Source organism: Vipera berus (genome assembly GCF_964194415.1).
Source record: "Vipera berus genome assembly, chromosome: 2".
Classification (NCBI taxonomy): Eukaryota; Metazoa; Chordata; class Lepidosauria; order Squamata; family Viperidae; genus Vipera; species Vipera berus.
The window spans coordinates 121,279,665-121,300,214 of record NC_138203.1 but is presented as its reverse complement, the minus strand read 5'-3'; the positions used below and the strand labels follow the sequence as shown (position 1 = coordinate 121,300,214).

The following is a 20,550-nucleotide window of genomic DNA, read 5'->3' as shown; positions in this document are numbered from 1 at the left end:
AGAAATACTGTGCACCTACTGTACTCAGGCAAAAAATTAATCGGGTTTTGTGTGCTCCCAGCCAATAAAATGCTGCGAAGATACAAGTATGTTTGCATGAAAAACAAAACTTCACCTTGAAATATTCTTATGTATTGTATGATTAATAAAATAAAGGAGAGAAATGTTCAATGCTTCTTTGCAAGTGAAGAATGAGATTCCTCCAGGAACTTTTCTCTAACAAGAAAAGATCGGCTGGTTGACTTAATGGCGGCTTGCTATTTCATTAAATGAGCTAGAGAAACCCCATGTTAAAATGCCTACCTTCAGCAGTTTATTTTCCAGCTTCAGGCATCAATATATTTCAAGAGGATTGTTTTAAACTGTCTTGGCTTTCACTGTTATGTATGTGTGCGGCCGCCAGCTAGCCAATATTTGCATTTTTAATTAAATTGCAATAGTGTCCAATCACATATCTTAACAGTAAAGCGATCATGGCCATTTTAGCAGTCAGGCCGCGTTTAATTTACTTCTCATAAGTGGTGGAAGGTTGTAACCTGATGCAGTTAAGGGAAAATGTTTCAGCCTAAGGCAGATTTGGCTGACATTACGAGGTTTCAGTTGCTAGGAGACAGCTGCTCCTAATTGCCCGCTTTCCCACTCTCCTCCTCCCCGGTTCTCAGCCTTGTTTGCTAAAAGCGCGGAAAGACTACAACCCCCGGCATGCTCTCCGTTCCAACTGGCTTTATAAAGGGCGCGGCATAGCAGGAACATAAATATCAAGTAGAGAGAGACCAATGCTTCTAACTTCTGCGTACATTGATATTTTCCTCTCTTTTTTTCCAGAAATGAAAGTGAGGTATTAATAAGAATCATTCAGAAATTTCAGTGCAGCCGCAAACGCGGATGCTCTTACTGTTCCGTGGAAGTGTAACTTGGAAAGAGCGCGCGCGGTTTTTAACCTTGAGATATCGGACTGGGACAATAGCACCCAGATGCAAGTCACTATTGGACCATAAAGCTCATGGAGTGACCTTACAGAGCTGCTTTCTCTTAAACCAAGCTACTTAAGAGATTGCCCTAAGGATAATAATAAAAATTGAGGGTTCCTCTACAGGGATAGGCAACCTTGGCTCTTTTATGACTCGTTGAAGTCCACGAGTCATAAAAGAGCCAAGGTTGCCTACCCGTGCTCTAACATTTTGTTCCTAGAAGAAAACCAGGATATGAATTAAATGCCTCTGACTTGGGAAGTGAATTTAAGAGGAAAGGCACGCGGAGCATTGTGGCTACCCGACAGTGTTTATCGATGGAAGCGTTTGTTGTGAAAAGCTAAAGAACATTTGTTAGTTCTTTTAATTCGTAATAAGAATGGATTATATTGCATATAAATTAATGTCTCCAACACAACAGCCCTCAATCAGAGATAAATCAATTGGTATTTGTAGGACAATTCTTAAAAGCAGCAGCAGCGGTAGCAAATCACTTTTCACATGAAATAAAATCAGCATGAAAAAGGAAAAAAAATGTGTCTGCTGGCAAAACTGCTTTGAAAAGAAAGATGCCGCTAGCCCAACAGAGGCACTCTAAAGAGCTTGTATTTTTCCGCGGACTTTAATGAATCCTTCGAAACAAAGACTTTCGCAGCATGCGCAGAAATTTTCTCTACAATCGTGGTAGTCTATAATCTCTCTACTCCACTCCCCGCTTTTGCCGCGTGTCCCGCACTACAAGTCCCAACGTGCAAGGCGCAGGGGAAGGCCAGTAGTAGGAGATTTGCACTACAGTTCCCATCGTACTCTGTGGTGGGTCCTGTGACTGAGTGCCTGGCCCACCTCGGAGCGGTGAGTATTCGTTCTTTTCCCCCGCAGCCTATTTCCTTTTCTTTCCTTGCGGAACCTTCTGAAATTAGGAAATGCCTGCTAGATTTTATTTCAACCCTTCTAAAACTGTAGCAACCTCTGGGGCTGAATGCCTCCGTTCCCTCTTTTCGAAGACTTCGGGCGCCTTTTAGGAGTCGACTTGATGGTGCTCTAGATTGCTTACTGGAGTCTTCGGAGCAGTGGGCGAATGCCTTACTGTCTGGCATGAGAACAGCTGAGCCCAAAACGTTTAGGGGTGTGCACAGGTTGGAAAAGCTATTCCGCAGCGTGGAATATATTTTATTTTATTCTGCCGCCGCCCATCCCACTGAAGTGACTCGAGGACGCTGACGAAGACTAAAAGATACAATATAAATGCAATACAAAAAATAAATTTCACAACCAACCGGAACACAAAGTAGCTAGTGAATGCACCATATACTAAGAGTGGGAGCTCAGTTACTCTCCCAACCCCCATGCCTGGGGAAATAAGGAGGTCTTCAAAGCTGTCTGAAAGGTGAGCAGACTGAGGCCCAATGTAACCTCAGTTATATGCAGTGCTTTTTTTGTCATAGAACGTTCAGAACGGAGTTCTGGCACCTTTTTTGGATGGAACCTTGTAGGGTAGGCAAGGCGGGTTGTATGACATGTGTGAGTTCCGGCACCTTTTTCTTTTACAAAAAAAAACACTGGTTATATGGTGTTTTAAATTTAGACGGCAGGCTTAGTCATGGAGCATGCACATTTCCTGGGTCCTCTTAGATGACAATCCTTGATCAACAGGGTCTGAAGCATGCTCCTTCTGCCCAACCTAATGGGATGAATAGAAACAGTGGGAATAAGGTCCCTTAAATACCCTGGCTCCATATTCCCAGCACCTTGTTTTGCACCTGGTAGTAAATTAGCAGGAGCAAAGGTATAACAAAGGTATAACAATTATAACCCATAATTGACCATTTTGGACTAACTGAAACTTCTGGGTGTTCTTCAAGGGCAACTCCATATAGACTATATTGCAGTAACCCACTTGGGAAGTGCCCAAAACATGATTGAGTATGCAGTGCCTCCTGATCCACAATTGAGGCACAACACAAAACTATGCAACCACCCTCCCATCCCCGGTCATGACTGTCACCTGCTCGTTGCACAGGAGCTATGAGTCCAAGAGAACCCATTGTTCTCGCATTGCACACATAGTTCTATCTACAGCAGCGTAGCCCCATTCAGAACTAAAAATGAAAAATTGCTAGATCCAAGAAGCCCTTGGATGAACTACCTCCATTCAACTCTCTCCAGAGATAATCACAAATGTAAGCAATGTTGTTTCAGTCCCATACCTCGTCCCTAAGCCCCACTGGAAAGGATACAGATATTAGCTTACAGTGCCATGGTGTTGGTCTGTCGGCCCATTGCTTCTCTGGAGGCAGCAACAGATGCACTTGGAGCAGGAGTGTCATGTTTCTTGAGCCTAGCCTTAACTTTAGAAGAGAACTCTGGTCTCAAACTAGGTCTTGAACATTGCGTGAGAAAAGAACATGGTGGCTGCCTGTCATGGCAATCTTTTTCTGAGTTCCTCCCATTTTGGCAGTGCGTTCTTCTGACTCTTTGGGTTGACCAGGACTTCTATCTCCTTAGCACAGTCTATCATGATGGTTGAGGGCTATGGTATTTACAGGCCTAATTCACAAAATACCCAAATATGGTTTCTTTTTGCTATAACATTAGGTAAAAACTCACCCATATTGTACAAACATGAGCAATGGTTGATTCAATAAATTTATTATCTCTATATTTGAAAGGTGTTACATTGGTGAAGGCTGCCCTAGGGAGTCAGACTACCAATAAGGGGAAAGTTTACCATAATATATAGCCCAGGCTTTTGGTATTCTAATCTCTTTCACCTATAATGTCTCAGTTGTTAAGGTTTGGGCAGCTTCATCCATTCCACATGTAACTGAACAATTATCTGGGTGTTTTTCATCCATCAAAGCTTGCCATAGTCTGCCCATTTCTCTTTTACAGGCAGACACATTGTTGGCTGAGTATATGCACTATGCTATGTCATGTTTGACCAATAGTCCTCGACTTACAACTGTTCATTTAGTGACTGTTCAAAGTTACAACGGCACTGAAAAAAGTGACTTATGACCATTTTCACACTTGCAGCTGTTGCAGCTTTCAGTCAATCAGAATAGAACTGAAAGGGACCTTGGAGGTATTCTATTCTAGTCCAACCCCCTGCTCAAGCAGGAGATCCTGTACCATTTCAGACAGGTGGCATCCAGACTTCTTAAAAACCTCCAGTGATGAAGCACCTATAACTTCTGAAGGCAAGCTGTTCCACAGGTTAATTGTCCTCACTATTAGGAAGTTTCAACTTGGAATTAAAGAGAAACTTCCTAACAGTGAGAACAATTAACCACCTTGCCTTCAGAAGTTGTGGGTGCTTCATCACTGGAGGTTTTTTTAGAAAAGGGTGGACAACCGTCTGTCTGAAATGATATAAGGATATACCATTATTCCCATGGTTACATGGTCAAAATTTGGGCACTTGGCAACTAGCATGTTTTTATGACAGTTGCGCTGTCCTGGGGTCATGTGATCACCATTGAAACCTTCCTAGCTGGCTTCCAACAAGCAAAGTTAATAGGGGAAATCCAGATTCACTTAATGACCACATGATTCACTTAACAACTGTAGTGATTCACTTAACTGTGGCAAAAAATGTTGGAAATGGGGCAAAACTCACTTAACAACTGTCTTATTTAGCAATGAAAATGTTGGGCTCAATTGCGATCATAAATCAAGGATTACCTGTATTGATCAGTGTGACATGTGAACTAAACCACTGTTCAAACCTGGCTGTATTTTTTTCTCTTTCAAGTCAATGTGAACTCCTGGCAACTGCCTGGACTATTCTCTGCAATTTCCTTGACACAATTTTTGGAAATGACTTGTCATTGCCTCCTTCCTAGGGCTGAGAGGGAATGACTGACCTAAAGTTATCTAGCTGGCTTTGTGACTTAAACAGGGTTAGAACTCGTGATCTCTAGTTTTCTAGTCCTCTGCATTAGCTACCCTACCAAACTGGCTTTCTTACGTTTATATAGTTCAGCACTGGGAGGAGAAGGAAGACAGCTAAGAGGGGGTAAGAATGAAAGCTCAGTAAAATTATGAATGGTATGGCAAGATACATTTTCCTACTAGGTCAGTCAGTAAAATGTTACAAATAATAAAATGGGAGAATGGGAGAAACAAATATTTCAGGTAACCGCAAACTATGGAACTCACTGCTACTAAGGTTTGTGGTTGCTGCTGGCTTACATGGGCAAGTAGAAGAGGATAAATGTATGGGAGGGTATTAGCAGGAAAGCTGCATGGAAATTCGTTTTTTAAAAAAGCTTAATACTGAAATTTGAGACTCTAGCAACAAACCTTGAAAGCCACAATCACCTGTGTGTCCCGCTCTTAAGTTTTTGGAAAGATCTATTGGACATTATTGTAGCAAAGATTTAGATTTCTTGAGCTGATTCAGGGTGGCAGCTCTTATATATCCTTGTGTATAAGAGAATCTTGTGTATTAGAAAACCAGAAATCATTGCCCCGAATTTCGGCTATAATCTAGGTTGGTCCACCATAGCAAGAATCAACTGAATGAATTGAGCAAAGGAGTTATTTTCAATTAGAAATGCTTTGTTGTCAGCTTTTCTTTCTTCTTAGGTCATTGAGTATCAGAAATTATTTAAAAGGTTATGTGTAGATCACCAGATAAGTAAAAACTGTTGGTAGATAAATAACATTTGAGAACTTACTCATGGGTTCTTGATCTGCTAGTTGAAATGCAGCTGGGAAATAGAGCTGGGGAGGAATAAAGAATTCTCCATATCCCAAGGACATGAAGCGCTTGCTTGAAAACTCCTGGCTTGAGTTTTGCTGCTGTAAATTATTAGCTCTCTTGTAACGTTGAGTCATCCTTTTCTTCCAGGCATTATTCCTTTGTCCTAGATGTCCTGGCATCATGGAAGAAGTGGACAAGATCCTGATACATTCCCTCCACCTCTCTGGGACGTAAGGCCATCTTTATGCGTGCTGTGTGTATGCAGGAGATTTGTTGGATGAGAATAGCAAGAAAGTGATTTGATATGGGAGATTGTTTTTGCCTAAATATGAAGACACCTTTAAGTTGGGCTTGATGGATGATGGCTTCATGGACACATGAAGTGTTTTCTTGGCCACAATGAAGAAATGGTTTGCCATCACTTCTTACTAATCTACAGCTTTGGTGGTCTCCCATCTAAAGGCAAACTAGGTCTCCATCTTCTTAATTTTTATGCAATGAGATGACACGCTGCTCCCTATTTCAATTTTTGTGTTTTGGAACAGAAAAACTCTGCAGGTGTCTAGAAAATCTAACTAGAGCTCTAATATCATGAGCTGTAATAAAGTTGAACCAGTGGAACAAAGAACTGACTGAAATTATCCAGGAGATCTGATTTTCCATTACTCTATGGAAAGGTTTTCTCTGAATTTTGGCAAAAATAAGCAATCAGGTTTGCTTGTCCAAGGCGTTACTCTGGTTTCTAGCCTTAGCTTGTAGAACTTGGCTGCCCTGCAGATATTCTGGCTATGTACCCAACTAGGTATTTCACTGCTTCTAAATGCTGTGTGGGAGGAAGCAACTGACAGTTGCTTAGCAACGATGAATAGCTTAATCATTGGTGTACAAACCTTTATTGGCGATCCCATGATTTCCTTTGAATAGCAATAATAATTAGCATTAAAAAGCAGATCCATAAGATTAATAGCCCCACTGATTGAAGGTAAACCCCAGTCAGGTATACTGTTCAACTAAGAGTTTGGAGACCATCTTATCTTTACAATTCCAAGATTTATATTAAGTTCTTCCTAAGTTGTCCTCATATGCCTACATGAAACATTTGGCTGGTGAGTCATGAGTTGTGCAAGCCTGCTAGAAAGCAATAAATCCAGCAAAATTTGAAATGGGCATGCAAACATGTAAAAGATGTGGAACCACAGTAGTCCTCAAAACAACGAACATTTTTGCAGAATCCCACTGCTGCCACTATATTCTCTTTCAAATGAGAATCCATATTGATCTTTACTATCATTAAGCACTCAGTATTTCTTAAGCACAGATGAGAGTCTAGGGGCCTGAGAAAAGTAGCAGCTTGGCTCACAGCTGTGGACCCCACTGTTTAATTGATAAAGGCATGTCAGGGATTGTAACCTGACTCGCTACACTGAATAAGCAGGGGCACTCTGAAGAAATTGTTAGCTATAGAAAGTTACTCCTGTTCAGTTGCAGTGCAGCTATAGAGATGTGAAAACCAGGAGGCAGGAAAAATGCTTAAATATACACGGAAGAGCAATTGGTCCTCATTTTCCTGCTTTTCTTCCCTTAGTTTTCGCCCTGTTACCTTTGTTCAGCATCCTCCACAACTGGGCAGCTTGGACAGATAACTGACTGAGTGAAATTGTATTAAGATTCAACAGTATTAAAAGGCGCAGTGGTTGGCAGTCTGTTAGCTTATGCACATTACATTTTTTAGCTTAGAGGCCACCTTCGACTGTGACACTGGACAGACATGTGCTGTCCAATGTAGTTTCTGTTGCAGTTTAATAATTGGGTGTGAGAAGAAGTGCAGGCTTTCCTCTCCCAGCAAAGGAGAAGTAAAGGTGAGTTCATACCGAGTATAATCCTTGCTCTACCACTCTCCCCTCCACTTCCCACCTAGGGATATTCCAGAGGAAGTTCAGAGCATCCGTGAGTTCACTACCGAATTGATTGTTGAATCTGTGGTACGCTGCCTGCGGGTCATCAATCCGTCTGTCGGAGCAAATCTGAGCCATGTTCTCCCTCCAGGCATGTCTGCCCGTTTTCGGATAGGCATGAGCCTGGCCCAGGCTTGTCAGGTAAGTGGATCCTGATGCATGGAGGATGAAATATTGTCTCCTGAAGTAGTTCTTATTCTGAAAAATCAGCTGGTCTCTAGTACAGTAGGTTGCTCTTTTTAAACTTGAGGTCCTTGTTGTGTGGAATTGGTATAAACTAATCCTTCCTCTAGTATTATTTCCCATCAGATGTGTAGGGTAACAAAAAAATACCCTCAGACCAGACCTTTCAGATCAGGAACTAATTAGCACTCTTGTTCTTCAAACTTAGATGAGAGAATTAAACTTAGGTGATTTAGATGAGGGAAGAGAAGGGGAACTCATTTGCAGATGACACTAAGTGGCAAGAGCAGTCAACACCCCACAAGACAAGCTCAGGATCCAAAAAGATCTTGGCAGACTTGGGCCAAAAAAGCTGATACAATCCTTGGTTGTATAAACAGAGGCATAGAATCAAAATCATGTGAAATATTAGTATTGCTTTATAAATCCTTAGTAAGGCCACCCCTGGAATATTGCATCCAGCTTTGGTTATGACATTATAAAAAAGATGTTGAGCCTTTGGGAAAAAAAGTGCAAAGAAAAGCAACTAAAATGATTAAAGGTCTGGAGATTAAAACATATGAAGAACGGTTGCAGGATTTGGGTTTGGCTACTCTAGAGAAAAGAAGGACTAGAGGCGACATGATAGTGTTCCAGTATTTGAGAGGTTGCCACAAGGAGGAAGGGGTCAATTTATTTTCCAAAGCACCAGAGGGCAGGATAAGAAACAATGGATGGAAACTAAACAAGGAGAGAAGCAACCTGGAATTAAGGAGAAACTTCCTAACAGTGAGGACAATTAGCCAGCGGAACAGTTCGCTGGCAGAAGTTGTGGGTGCTTCATCATTGGAGGTTTTTAAGAAGAGACCGGACAGTCACTTTTCTGGAATGTTATAGGGTCTCTCTCCTAGAAGACCTCCAAGTTTCCTTCCAGCTCTGTTTTGATTGATTGAAACCCATGTATTTTCAGCAGCTGGTACTTCAAAGCTGATACACAAAGAACCTTATTTCTAATCCTTGCTAATCCCGCTTCCCTTTTCTGCCATCTAGGACTTGGGATATCAAGGGAAAGTTGGCTATCAGACATTCTTGTACAGCAATGAGCCTGAAATCCGACGCCTTCTCCTCTTCCTGGTAGAGAAGTTCCCACGAGATGCCTCAGAAGATGCCAACCAGCCTGTGGGTATGGAGGACTCGGCGGTTTTAAAGAAAAATCAGGACACGTAAAGGCCAAATCTACAAATTGTATTTGTGTGTTTAAACTGCTTTTCCTTGCAGGCAAGTCTGCCACTCTTCACAGAGCCATTGCTGCTACTATCAAGGGGCAGCTGGCCATTCCATGGGTACCCCCTGCCTGCCGTACTCCTGGCTTGCAGCTTTTGCAGGTTTGTTTTCCCCTCCTCAGCTTATGCTGATAGCTTGATAAGCAGAATCTGGCACAGCACTTTTATTCCCAAGAACCCAAACTTTTAAAGAAAGTTTCTAATCCTCGTGAATCGTAAAGCTCCTTTGAAAAAATGCAGAACCCCTGGCGACTCTTGAATCTTTTTCTTAACTGCCAGATCAGCCATCTTCTTTTCCCAGTATTTCTTAATTCATTTTTGCTTCAGAACAATATTTCTGTTCTTGTTGATAATAGTTTCTCAAAGTCTACAAAATCCCAGCTGTAGGATTCTGAACAAAACATGCTGAGAGATGTTAAATTAAGCAAAGTTATATTCATTGATTTGCAAATGCAAGCAAAAAAGACAGGGATATTCTCTCCTGGTGTGCACAGTCGACTGGGTAATTTGTTTTCCTCTCTCCTTCTGCTTTGATGCTTTATTTCTGCATTTTTGTTTCCAGCCTTAATTCTTTCATTTGACCTTATATACAACTTTTCTGGTGTTCTTGGGTTTTTCTTTTTTTAAAAGACAATTATTTGTTCTTCAGACCCTTTTTTCCTTTCATTCTTGCCAGGGTTCACGCTTAATGAAACAATTCCAGGCGCAACGATTGATCCTGCCACAAGAGTCAGACCCATTTATTGGGAAAATATCACCAGGTGGGTTCTGCTTCTTCACTCAAGAAAAAGGAATACTGTTCTTGAGATCGAATTGTTCTCTTTGGTGTAGCCCAGGGGTAGGCAACCTCAGCTCTTTTATGACTCATGGACTTCAATTCCCAGAATTCCTGAGTCAGCTATGAGTCAGAGGAAGGATTAGTTTATACCAATTCCACACAACAAGGACCACTTGTGTACTTAATAGCCATTTGTCCACTTGGGATTTTGACAGAAATACTAACCGGTTTGAGTAGATGTGACTGGTGTTATTTTCTTCTCCCTAGAGAGAAGAGAATACTTTGTCAAATTCCTGCCTCCTGTGTCAGCCCAGCTTTCTCAACCATCAACCTTGGTGCCATCCCTGTTGGAGCTTAATATGGCTGAGCTGAGTGCCGCACAAGAGTGGGACAGCGAGTGGAAGAGCCAGGGGCTGGGTTCCCGCATGACCCCAGAGGTGGGCAGTAAGGAGTGAATGGAAGCTACCTACCTACCACTTCACGTCCACTAGTGGTAGGATAACAGCAACTAGTAGTGATTCTCACATTTTTATCTCCCAAAACCTCAGTGCCCTTACGGATGGCCTTATATGGAAAGAGGAACTGAGGCTGGAAGAAAGGTTTAACCAATTCAGCTTAACCTGTGTGCTGCCTAACTCTCAATAACTTTGGATGGCTCACAACAGTGAAACACAAGAGAGAATCAATAAAATATGACAAGTGGAGCAGGCCAGATGGAGTGAAACAAGGGCTGTCCCTCCCCCTTGCCAAAAGCCTGGGTAAAGAATCAGGTCTTCACTGCTCTTCTGAACAGTAGCAGAGTGGGGACCATCCAAATCTCAGGCAGTGCTTCATTCCAGAGTATAGTTGCTTGTAGAGAGAGGGCACCCTTCTAGGGTCCCAATAGATAAAATTCTTTAATCAAATGTACTAGGAGCATGCCAACCATGCAAGGCTGAATCGACTGGGCAGATATGGGAGACAGGTGGTCCCTCAAGTAACCAGGCCCTGTGCTATGTAGGGCTTTAAAGGTAATGACCAGGACCTTGAATTGCACCCAGAAGCAAACTGACAAGCAGTGCAGCTTACAAAGCGGAGTTGTTACCTGGGCATGCTTAATACATCCTTGGCTTACTGCCCTTCTGAAGTGGGGAAGTCCAAATTCTCTTTTTCCTACCTGCTTTCAGAAGTTGCCCAAGTAAAAGAGAGGCCAGTCTCTTTTCTTCTTTTTCTCCGGTTGCACCTTTCCATAAGTTCTTAATAATGCTTTTTCAGAGTACGTAGGATATCTTGCTAGACGTTGGGTTTTCTATGCAGATAAGTGTTGCATACCTGCATAGATAAGTGTAAATGTTTTCTGTTATTTGATTTCCAGAACTCTCAATCTAACCAAAGTTTGAACCTCTGGGCTGGGAACCACCATCCATCAAACATTATTGAAGTGAACACTTTGGCAGCTTCCTTAATTGACTGTGCTGGCGAAGACTGCTGGGTGTTGCAGTTCAGCAATATTTGAAGGACGTAGCTACTCTGCTACTGCAGTAAAGGAATAAAATTAATGTGCAGCAAACACAGTGTGGGTGGTTGCTATTTCCAGGGATGTTGCTTATAACTTCCCACTCTTAATACTTTGGCACACACACCTGCCCCCCGGTATTGCCCCTTTCTCAGGAATACCGCCAATGGAAGCACCAACGACTGCACCAACGACTTTTGGACCAGCTACGACAAGCTTCCCCTCGTGCTGGCCCATCTCAGCAAGGGACAGCCAGCCGAGAGCTGCTACAGCTGCTAGAGACATTCGGTGCTGGCCATGAGCAGGCTGGTGCGCTAGCCAAGGGCTCTCGCTTCACCCACACTCAACATTTGGCCTACAAACAGGTATGACGGAAAATATTTGATTTTGATTTGAAATGGGGAAATTAGGATTTTAAACCAGGATATGCATGAGAGCTGCTGCTTTGTTCTGGGTAGATCAGTGTGACTTGAATTCTTCAGTAGACATCAGTTGGAGAAGTCTATTGGTCAAAGTAATGTTGGTTGGGAAGGACAGAAGAAGTAAAATACCTGAAGATCTTCCATTTCCATTCTCCCCCAACAGGATGCAGAAATCCCAACACAGGTGGAGACTTTGCCAAACTCTCGGACATCGGAACAGGTAAACATGGCCAGTTTAAGATGTATGGGGGAGGGGGCTCAGCCCATTTTGTTTAGCTCATTCTACGCATATTTAGGAAGAGGATTGCTAACATATTATAGGATGTTTCAGAAGAGCAGGTTGGACAGCAAATTTTAATTGGGTGGCCTGCTGTGATTTTTTGGCTTCTCCTACCATTCACTGCGCAGAACTTTAGTAGGTATCATTCACTATTGACCACAACTTGTTTTGCATCTTAACATTCTATTCAAAGGTGCTCCATTTTCAGGTTTGTGCACTGCTTGCCTTAAATTGCTGACTTCACACTTAGTTACCAAACTCAGGGAGTGTCTCTCCTCTTCAGAAGCTTTAATTTATGCAGACTTCAAATACAAAACAGAAACTCTTCTGCAGAATTTTAGAATGGCGGTGGTGGTCGGGGGTGTTGCTTAGTCCTGAAAGCAAATGTATAACATTGTGGCTGCAGGAAAGGCTCCCTAATAACACAAAAATTCCTGCTAAATGCTTTGAATGCATATGGCTTTTAAAATGTACTCTTGGCTTGGAACACAAATAACATGAAACCGTGAAGCTTTCAGCAAAAGTGAATAGAAGATCTGACCCTATATTATGTTGAACAGTACAGCCCCTGCTCCTCTGCTGACTGTACCCTATAAGCCAACCTAAACTCTTATGATAGACTGCAGCTAAAGATAGTTACAAAATTGGGGGAGGGAGATGAAAGAAATGGGTTGGAAGAGACTGGTTGCAATCTCCAAAGCTTCTTGGGCCCAAGCTGACTTATTTCCTGAGTCTCTGATTGCTTGCTGTCCTAAGAATCTTAGCTTCCCTTTGAGTAGTTTATGTCCACAGGAAAAATAGGGAGTTACACAAAATCATTTTCTTACATAAAGCTGTTTAAGGCCTATGATACCCACTGACAGAGTATAAATTGTCTGTTTTACGGAACACAGACAAGAATAAGAATAGAATGTCTGATCAGAGAATTCCAGCACTTCAAAACAAATCCATTGTTTTCAATGAATATCTTGTTTGATTTCTTTCCTCTTTTTTTTTGTTCTCAGGAGTTCCAGGAAAGCCAGGCAGCAGAACTGGAAAATATGGAAAGTGAATTGAGTCATCTCATAGCACAGATTGAGGAACTGGAGGGCCAAATGTCCACCTTGGGGCTGACCCTCACACAGGTGAGAACTGAGCCATGTTATTGACCGTACTAACTCAAAGGAAGCATTGCCAAGTGTCCTTTGAACCCCAAGACCTTGCAGCAGGAAAAAGGCTAGTGGATGGGCGCTGGATTTTAGTAAAACCTGTGAGGCAGGATGACAATGGAAGACACTTTGTGGGGAAATGATCCACTTCACTAAAAAAAATTCCTATGGAAATCCTCCTGAAACAAATGGGATTGTGCAAGAACATAGCGGGATTTTCCAGGGGTTTTGTTATGTCATGCTGCTTTGAGAGTGCTATCTGGGTTTCCTCCAGAGTTTGTTTTGAGAGGGATCTATTCCTCCCTCAGGTGGAAGGGGAAGTACGGCAGCAGCAGATGGGAGTGACGGAGCAGGAGCAGGTCCTGCGTGTGAAAGGACGCACCGTGGAACTCTTGCCTGATGCTGAGAACAACATGGCCAAGCTACAGGTAACAACAAGAGGTGGGGAAGTGATAGAGGAGCTGGACTGAAAAAGGGAAAACAGTCTTTGGAAGTACAAATAGGAGTGAAAAAACACAATGAAAAGTGGAAATGATTCTAAAATAATGGTAGACTTAATAGAGCCATTGGAAAGGGAGATCAAAACCTTTTCTACGGCTTGCTCACAGTGGCTGTACTGAAGGGCAAACAATTGATGGATATGGATTGCAGAGAATGTTGTCCTTGTAGATGGAATGGGGAAAGGGAGAGCTTGGATCATGTTTGGAACAAACTTTTCTTAAGATGAGTTTGCTACAACCTTCCTAGTTTGTTATTCTTAATATTCCAAAGAGTGGGATCGTCCACTTGAAGAGAATAGAATGTTTAATCTTTCCCCATAAATTGTGGAGGTAAAAGAGCTTTAGTGCATGCAGACAAGCAGCATATCTCTGTTATTTTCCCTGCTCCGCTATAAATGGAAGAGGACATTATACAGCAAATATCTGGATGGGAGGAGAGCTTGGTGGGACTATGAATCCCAACACCTTGTTTCTTCCTTCAGGTGCTGGTTGAGAGTAGTGCACAAAGAGTCATCCAGCTGGCAGCCCAATGGGAGAAACACCGAGTACCGCTCATCCAGGAGTTCCGAGAACTGAAGACTCTCCATGATTCCAAGGAGGTGATGCAAGGAAAAGGGGTGTCAGGGAAACCCTTCTTCTTCAGAAGAGAGACTTGGTGGTGATGATGCCAACCTGCTGATGATACTGACCCTCCCCTCCCCTTTCAGCTGGAATCATCACAGCGCTTGTTGGAGATCAGGGAACTGCACGAGCGGATCCGATTGGCCGCTGATGAGGCTAAGCGCAAGGATGACCTCTACAAACAACTGGTTGGTGATGTGTTTGGTTTGGTGCACTTGGATCCTTGCAAAAAGATAGTTTGGCATACATAGGAAAGTGACTGGGGAAATGGTTCCTTCCAAGACTGATTGTTTAGAGATGACAGTTAGAATCCTTCCACCTAGATTACTGCTTCCATCTCCTTTGTAATTAGGGCATATTAGCTACTGATTGCTCTAATTTTTGTAATTGGGGAAATTACAAAATATTTGGTATGGGTGAAAATATATTAGATAAGAGTCTAATAAATATTATTAACTGTAAAAAATGATTTGCTGGGAGACAGTGCTATTCATATCTGATAACTCTGCTTGCCCAGTATAGCTACATTTTAAACATTCTAAGGTTCAGGTTCTGCTCAGCGAAATTGCGATACTGTATTGTGTGAAGGAATAGCTAATTTCTTCAAAACAACAAACAAACCCTTGTGACCCTCTGCATATTTTCTCCCCACGTACAGCTTGTAGAGGTGGAATCTCTTCCCAAAGATATCTCTCGCTCTGCCTACACCCAGCGCATCCTGGAGATTGTTGGAAATATCTGTAAACAGAAGGAAGAGATCAAAAAGGTAAAGGCCTCGGATGCCTGTACCTGGGAAGCGTTTTCTCCAGTGTCAAATGTGTGTGCCAAAAATCCACTATACAGGTAGTTCTCGACTTACAACCAGAATTGGGACCAGACTTTCCATTGCTAAACAAGGGGGTTGTTAAGTGAGTTGTGCTTGATTTTACAACCTTTTTTTGCCATGTTCAGCAAATCACTGCAGTTGATTTGGCTTCCCCCGTTGACTTTGCTTGTTGAAAGCCAGCCAGGATGGTTGCAAATGACCATCCATGTCTGCAAAGGATGCGCTGATGAATTGCAGACATGGATTGCTGGTTTGTTGTTGTTCTTTTTGCCCTCTAGCATGCCTTTTATTCAACATAGGACTTCAGCCAGATGCTGAAGTGCTGAGCTGCCATGAGAACAGCATATTTGACACACAGTGAAAGGGCCCAGCCAGGGAGGGTACAGAATCTGTTCAGGTTTCTTGCAATGTCATCCCTCTGCATTTTAACACTGAGATGATTTTAAAAGGCATTTTTTATCCTCTCCGCATACACACTACACCCAAATCTTAATCATGTCAAATCTACAGATATGCCCCACTACAGTTGTCAAATTCTTTCTCTGCCAGGTTTGACTTGGCACCAATTTTCTTCAATGGCAGCATTACTGAAGACATACCTGTACAGTTTTTCCCCCTGTATTGTCATTTTGTGTGTTGCTGTCATTTATATTAATCTGTTTCACCAGTTATAACTTCTTCCATTGGATATGGTTTTATTTGCTTGTTTTACTATAGCCACTTTGGGATTACTAAAGTGAGTAATAGTGCATAAAGCATATCACCCCCATATCTGCCTCCCTTAGAGGTAACAGGCAAAGCAACAGGTGTATGCATACAAGGATAATGCCCAGCTATGTGCATCCGGTTTCCAATTCCTTCTGTGTAAAAACTCATTGTGGTCTGACTCTTCTTCCCTTTGACTGAGTCCAGTGTGTATGATAAATGATTTTCTCATTATCTTTCATTTCACCTGGCTGGGTTCCGAGAGGAATGTATGAAAATCTCTTTGTAGATTTTACAACTACTCCATTGCTTCTATTGGCAAGAAGTATAGGACAGGCAGGGCTGCTGAGAAAGTGCCAGACTTAAGTGTCCACTCTCTCATGTTGCTCACGGGTGAATTGGTCTAATCACATTCTCACAGCCCAAAAGAGCCCACAGTAGTGGTAAAATGTTAACACTTCAGATCAGACAAGGAATCTAATATCATGTAGATCCATGTCATCTTTTAATTGTAAAACTATAGTAGTATCAAGACTCCACCCCCACCCACCCCAAAAAAACCTCCACACTGAGGTTCTTCTAACCATTTCTTGCTCCTCGTGTATAGATAAAAATCTTGCCAAACTAAAGCAAACTACTTGCATCATTAAAGATATACCTTGAGAACTTGGTGGAGCAGTGGGCTAATGCCTCCTTAAGTAACACCAGTTGCCTGCAATTAGTGCAGGTTCAAGTCCCACCAGGCTCAAGGTTGACTCAGCCTTCCATCCTTCCGAGGTAGGTAAAATGAGGACCCAGATTGTTGGGGGCAATAAGCTGACTTTGTAATAATGCCGCTTGGGGGGGGGCTGAAAGCCCTAATAAGCAGGCATATACATAGAATGAAGGCTATTGCTAAGCACATTGTGCTTTAGATTGTAAGCCGCCCTGAGTCTTCGGAGAAGGGCGGGATATAAATGGGATTAAAATAAAAAAAAATAAAAAACTCCTAGGGAATTATCTCTCTTCCTTCCAACCAAACTGTCTAAACTTCACTGTCTTTTGCTCCTCTTGAATGCAACAGAGCCCTCAATCTGTGCCTGTCTATATTGAACAAAGGCTATTCCAGTGAGTTTTAATGATCAGGAAGGCCCTGATCATTTTACAATAATTGCTGCTATTATTTTAGCATTGTTCAAAGATTTCTTACTGGCAATTAGTAAATGTGTTAATTCCTCATTTGCAAAACTTTGCTGCTGTTTTATGTGTGGCTATTTGCCTTTCCTTTCCAAGATCTTACATGACACCAAGGAGCTCCAAAAGGAGATTAATAGCCTTGCTGGGAAGCTAGACCGGACTTTCGCTGTCACCGATGAGCTGGTTTTTAAGGTAATGGCTGGGGATCAGAAAAGGGTAGGAGGGCACGGAAGCAGCACATTGAAGAATTTCTTCCCCTTGTCTCTTTCCACAGGATGCCAAGCGGGATGAAGCTGTGAGGAAGGCGTATAAGTATTTGGCAGCTTTGCATGAGGTGAGAGGTTTTCTATCACAATAATGTGCAGTAGAGTATGTGTGTGAGAGAAAATATATTATTTTTATGCTGCTGTTTAAAGGGGAAGTAATCAGAAGCCAAAAACAACGCAAAGCTAACTTTAGAATATTAGAACTACAGTGTGCCTTTCTAGGAAATAAGCTTCCTTCTAATAATGTTTATTAAGAAGGAATGGAAATAAGTTTTAGTGCCTTTTGACATTGACCCTGGAGAAGAGAAATCCCTGTAAGAGAACAGCAGCTTATTTCCTAGAAAGGCACAAAGGGGGAACAAAGGGCATAATGGATAGAGGTACTTTTCTGCTCTGATACCCTTCTTTTTTATCTTTCCTACACTCCTTTTTTCCCCTTCCTTGCTATCTTTCAAACTCTCTCTTCAGTTTTCCTCCTGGAGGCTGATAGGGAAGGTTCTGTTATCTTTGAGAGAGCACCAAATGGCTTGCTTGTAAAAGCTACTTGAAAATAAGCCAAGGGCCACAGGTTGCCACGCCCATGCCATTCCTCCAGGAAAGTCCTGCCACTATTTGGAGACAATGCAGAAGAGGTGTCTTGTCTGTGGGCCATACAAGTAAAGCATCTGGGAGAGTTGAACAATGAGGCAAGCAGTCCCTAGCATAGTCTGGCTGCAAGCATTAAGGCTTAAAGCCAGAATCTTGATTTGAGCCCAGTAAATACTTTGCAACTGGTATTTCAGGACTGATATATTGGAATTTTGACACTTGAGTACTGTTTAGCATCCAGGTTGGGATGCTTTGCATATCAGTCCTATTTCTGGGCAGCTTGAAAGATAGTCCTACGAAACACTACACAATCACGGTATGAGGACAGATATGTGATGTGGCTATATAATCTTATAAGGATACTTCTCATACGTGCCCTTTGTGAAGAGTTAACTTGTCATACATCCAAGATGGTCCACGCTGCATTATATCTACTTGGGACCCTTCCCAGCTGAAGCTACCATTTCTGCCTCTCTTAGAATTGCAGTCAACTGATCCAGACTATTGAGGACACAGGTACCATCTTGCGAGAAATTCGGGATCTTGAGGAACAGGTGAGTCTGACTTGAAATACAGGTGGCAGAAGGAAACCACTATGGCTTTTGCACAGTTATCACTCTTTGTACATATTTGAAATTTGTTAAGTTTTAGTCTATGGCTAGCTGTTCATTTCATTCCTTGAAATAAATAGCTGTTAAACGGTTGTACTTTTGTGTAGAGATTGCTGCCCCTCTGCCTTTCTGATAAGATTTCTCATGATACTCTATCCCTCCTTCCTCATTGTTTTGTGAGAGAATATGTGTGTGAAAGCCTCTCTAAACTCTGTATAAAATATGATGGATTTCACTAATAATTTGTGTTGCTTTCTGATTCTGCAATCCCCTAATACATTCAGCTAAAATTGGGAATAACATCCAATATCCTGGGTTATTTTTTTAATGAAAAGCCCAGTCTCATTACAGAGGCAGCTATTAAAAAGCCAGAATTGCCCTAGATCAGACGTTCGACCTCAACTGCCTGCTTAGTTTCATTTTTCTCTTCATTAAGCAGGAATAAGATTATGACCCTAGGAATTGGAGCTTCTGTCTTTGTATCTTGTAGTGTATATTGTCTGCTTTTAGAGTAATTTAAGTTTCCTATACAACAATGCCTATTAATTCTTTTATGTTTGTCTTTTGTAGATAGTCTCAGACATTTTAGGTTCATGGCACCCTTAGCAGTTCCAGATTGGGTGCTGAGTTGCCCCAGGGCATCACAATAAATTCATTAATAGATCCATTTATTAGGTGATAAAATATCCCACAGTGCCCTGTGAGTTTGCTTTGTGCCCTAGTTATGCCATGTGTTGCACAGTTTGGGAACCTCAAATATAAGGTTTTGATAAGGGTTCTTAACATAACCTGATTTAGCAAAAAAAAAACAACACCTTAGGAATAAAAGTGAAATCAGGTTTTTTAAATAATTTTGTTAATCCTTATTTAGAAAAGCAGAAGTAGAGGAAGCACTATTTTTTTCCTGATAAGCATTTGCAATTTTAGATACATGATTAGGCTGGCAATATCACAGCAGACCTTCCAAGACAGGCCTGGAAAATCATAGAATCATCTAACCCCCTAAATTCTAACCACTGAATTTTGATGGCAAACTTCCAAAAGGTTTTTGATGCTGGCGTCAAAGTTATAATGAAAAGCTATGGAAATCACCTTTGGGCTATAAGATCACCAAAACCAGGGGTAGGCAACCTTGGCTCTTTTATGACTCATGGACTTCAACTCCCAGAATTCCTGAGCCATGCTGGCTCAGGAATTCTGGGAGTTGAAGTCCATGAGTCATAAAAGAGCCAAGGTTGCCTACCCCTGACCAAAACCAACAACACAACACCCTCCTGAATAGTTTGGAAATGCTGATGCTGTTATGGCAGCACTTGACAGCCAAAGATAATCATGCCATAAAAATAAAGTTTAAATGAAGTTCCCCCACCAACTAAAAGGTTTTCAAAACCTTTTCTATATATCCCTATCTCTTTTACAGTCAAAGCTGTAATAATTAAGGATAAAATTATAATTTTAGAAAAGGTGTCTGCTAAAAGTGAAAGTGATACTTTGGGAACCGAATGCCATTATTTTCAATCTTTTTTCTCTGTTTTTGATGGATTAATTCAGCATGATGGATTGCAGAGTGTCCGGGCATGCCTCCTGTCTAAAATACCGTAATGGCCTCGTTTCTTTGTTTCCCCTTTCCAGATTGAGAGTGAAACCAGCAAGAAAACCCTGAGCAATTTGGAGAGGATCCTTGGAGATTATCGGGCCATAAAGCAGGAAAATATATCACTGCTCAGCCGTTCCCGAGAGACATGAAGATCCCATCTTGATACACAATTCTAGATGGTTCAAGGGCCCAACCAAGCTCATTTCATTAAGACTCTACTGTGCCTCTAGCCAGAAAAAGTGGGGAGTGAGCAGGGCTCATTCTTCCAGGCTCTGCAAAAACCGGGTCAAAATGCAACACATTTCGGGCACAATGTAGAAGCCTTTGTGTCTATATTAGGGAAACAGATATGCAATGGGGACATTCTTTCCTCCGTTTATTGTTTCAAACAAGGCCCTTGTTCCTTTTCTCCTAAAAACACAATAAAATCCCCCCTTTTCCCTTTTCTTTATTCAGAA

At 41.9% G+C, this 20,550-nt stretch overlaps 1 protein-coding gene across 1 annotated transcript; it reads left to right on the top strand.

The window, feature by feature from the left end:
• The first annotated feature begins 1,725 nt into the window (after window positions 1-1,725).
• On the top strand, window positions 1,726-20,550 carry CCDC22 (CCC complex scaffolding subunit CCDC22). The gene is made up of 18 exons (XM_081319875.1): window positions 1,726-1,823; window positions 5,827-5,909; window positions 7,598-7,775; window positions 8,847-8,979; window positions 9,075-9,181; window positions 9,756-9,840; window positions 10,125-10,294; window positions 11,508-11,717; window positions 11,938-11,994; window positions 13,059-13,178; window positions 13,511-13,630; window positions 14,185-14,301; window positions 14,410-14,511; window positions 14,982-15,089; window positions 17,127-17,222; window positions 17,305-17,364; window positions 18,364-18,438; window positions 20,128-20,550. The coding sequence occupies exons 2-18, from the start codon at window positions 5,860-5,862 to the stop codon at window positions 20,239-20,241; spliced, it is 1,902 nt and encodes a 633-aa protein (XP_081176001.1). The 5' UTR covers window positions 1,726-1,823; window positions 5,827-5,859; the 3' UTR covers window positions 20,242-20,550.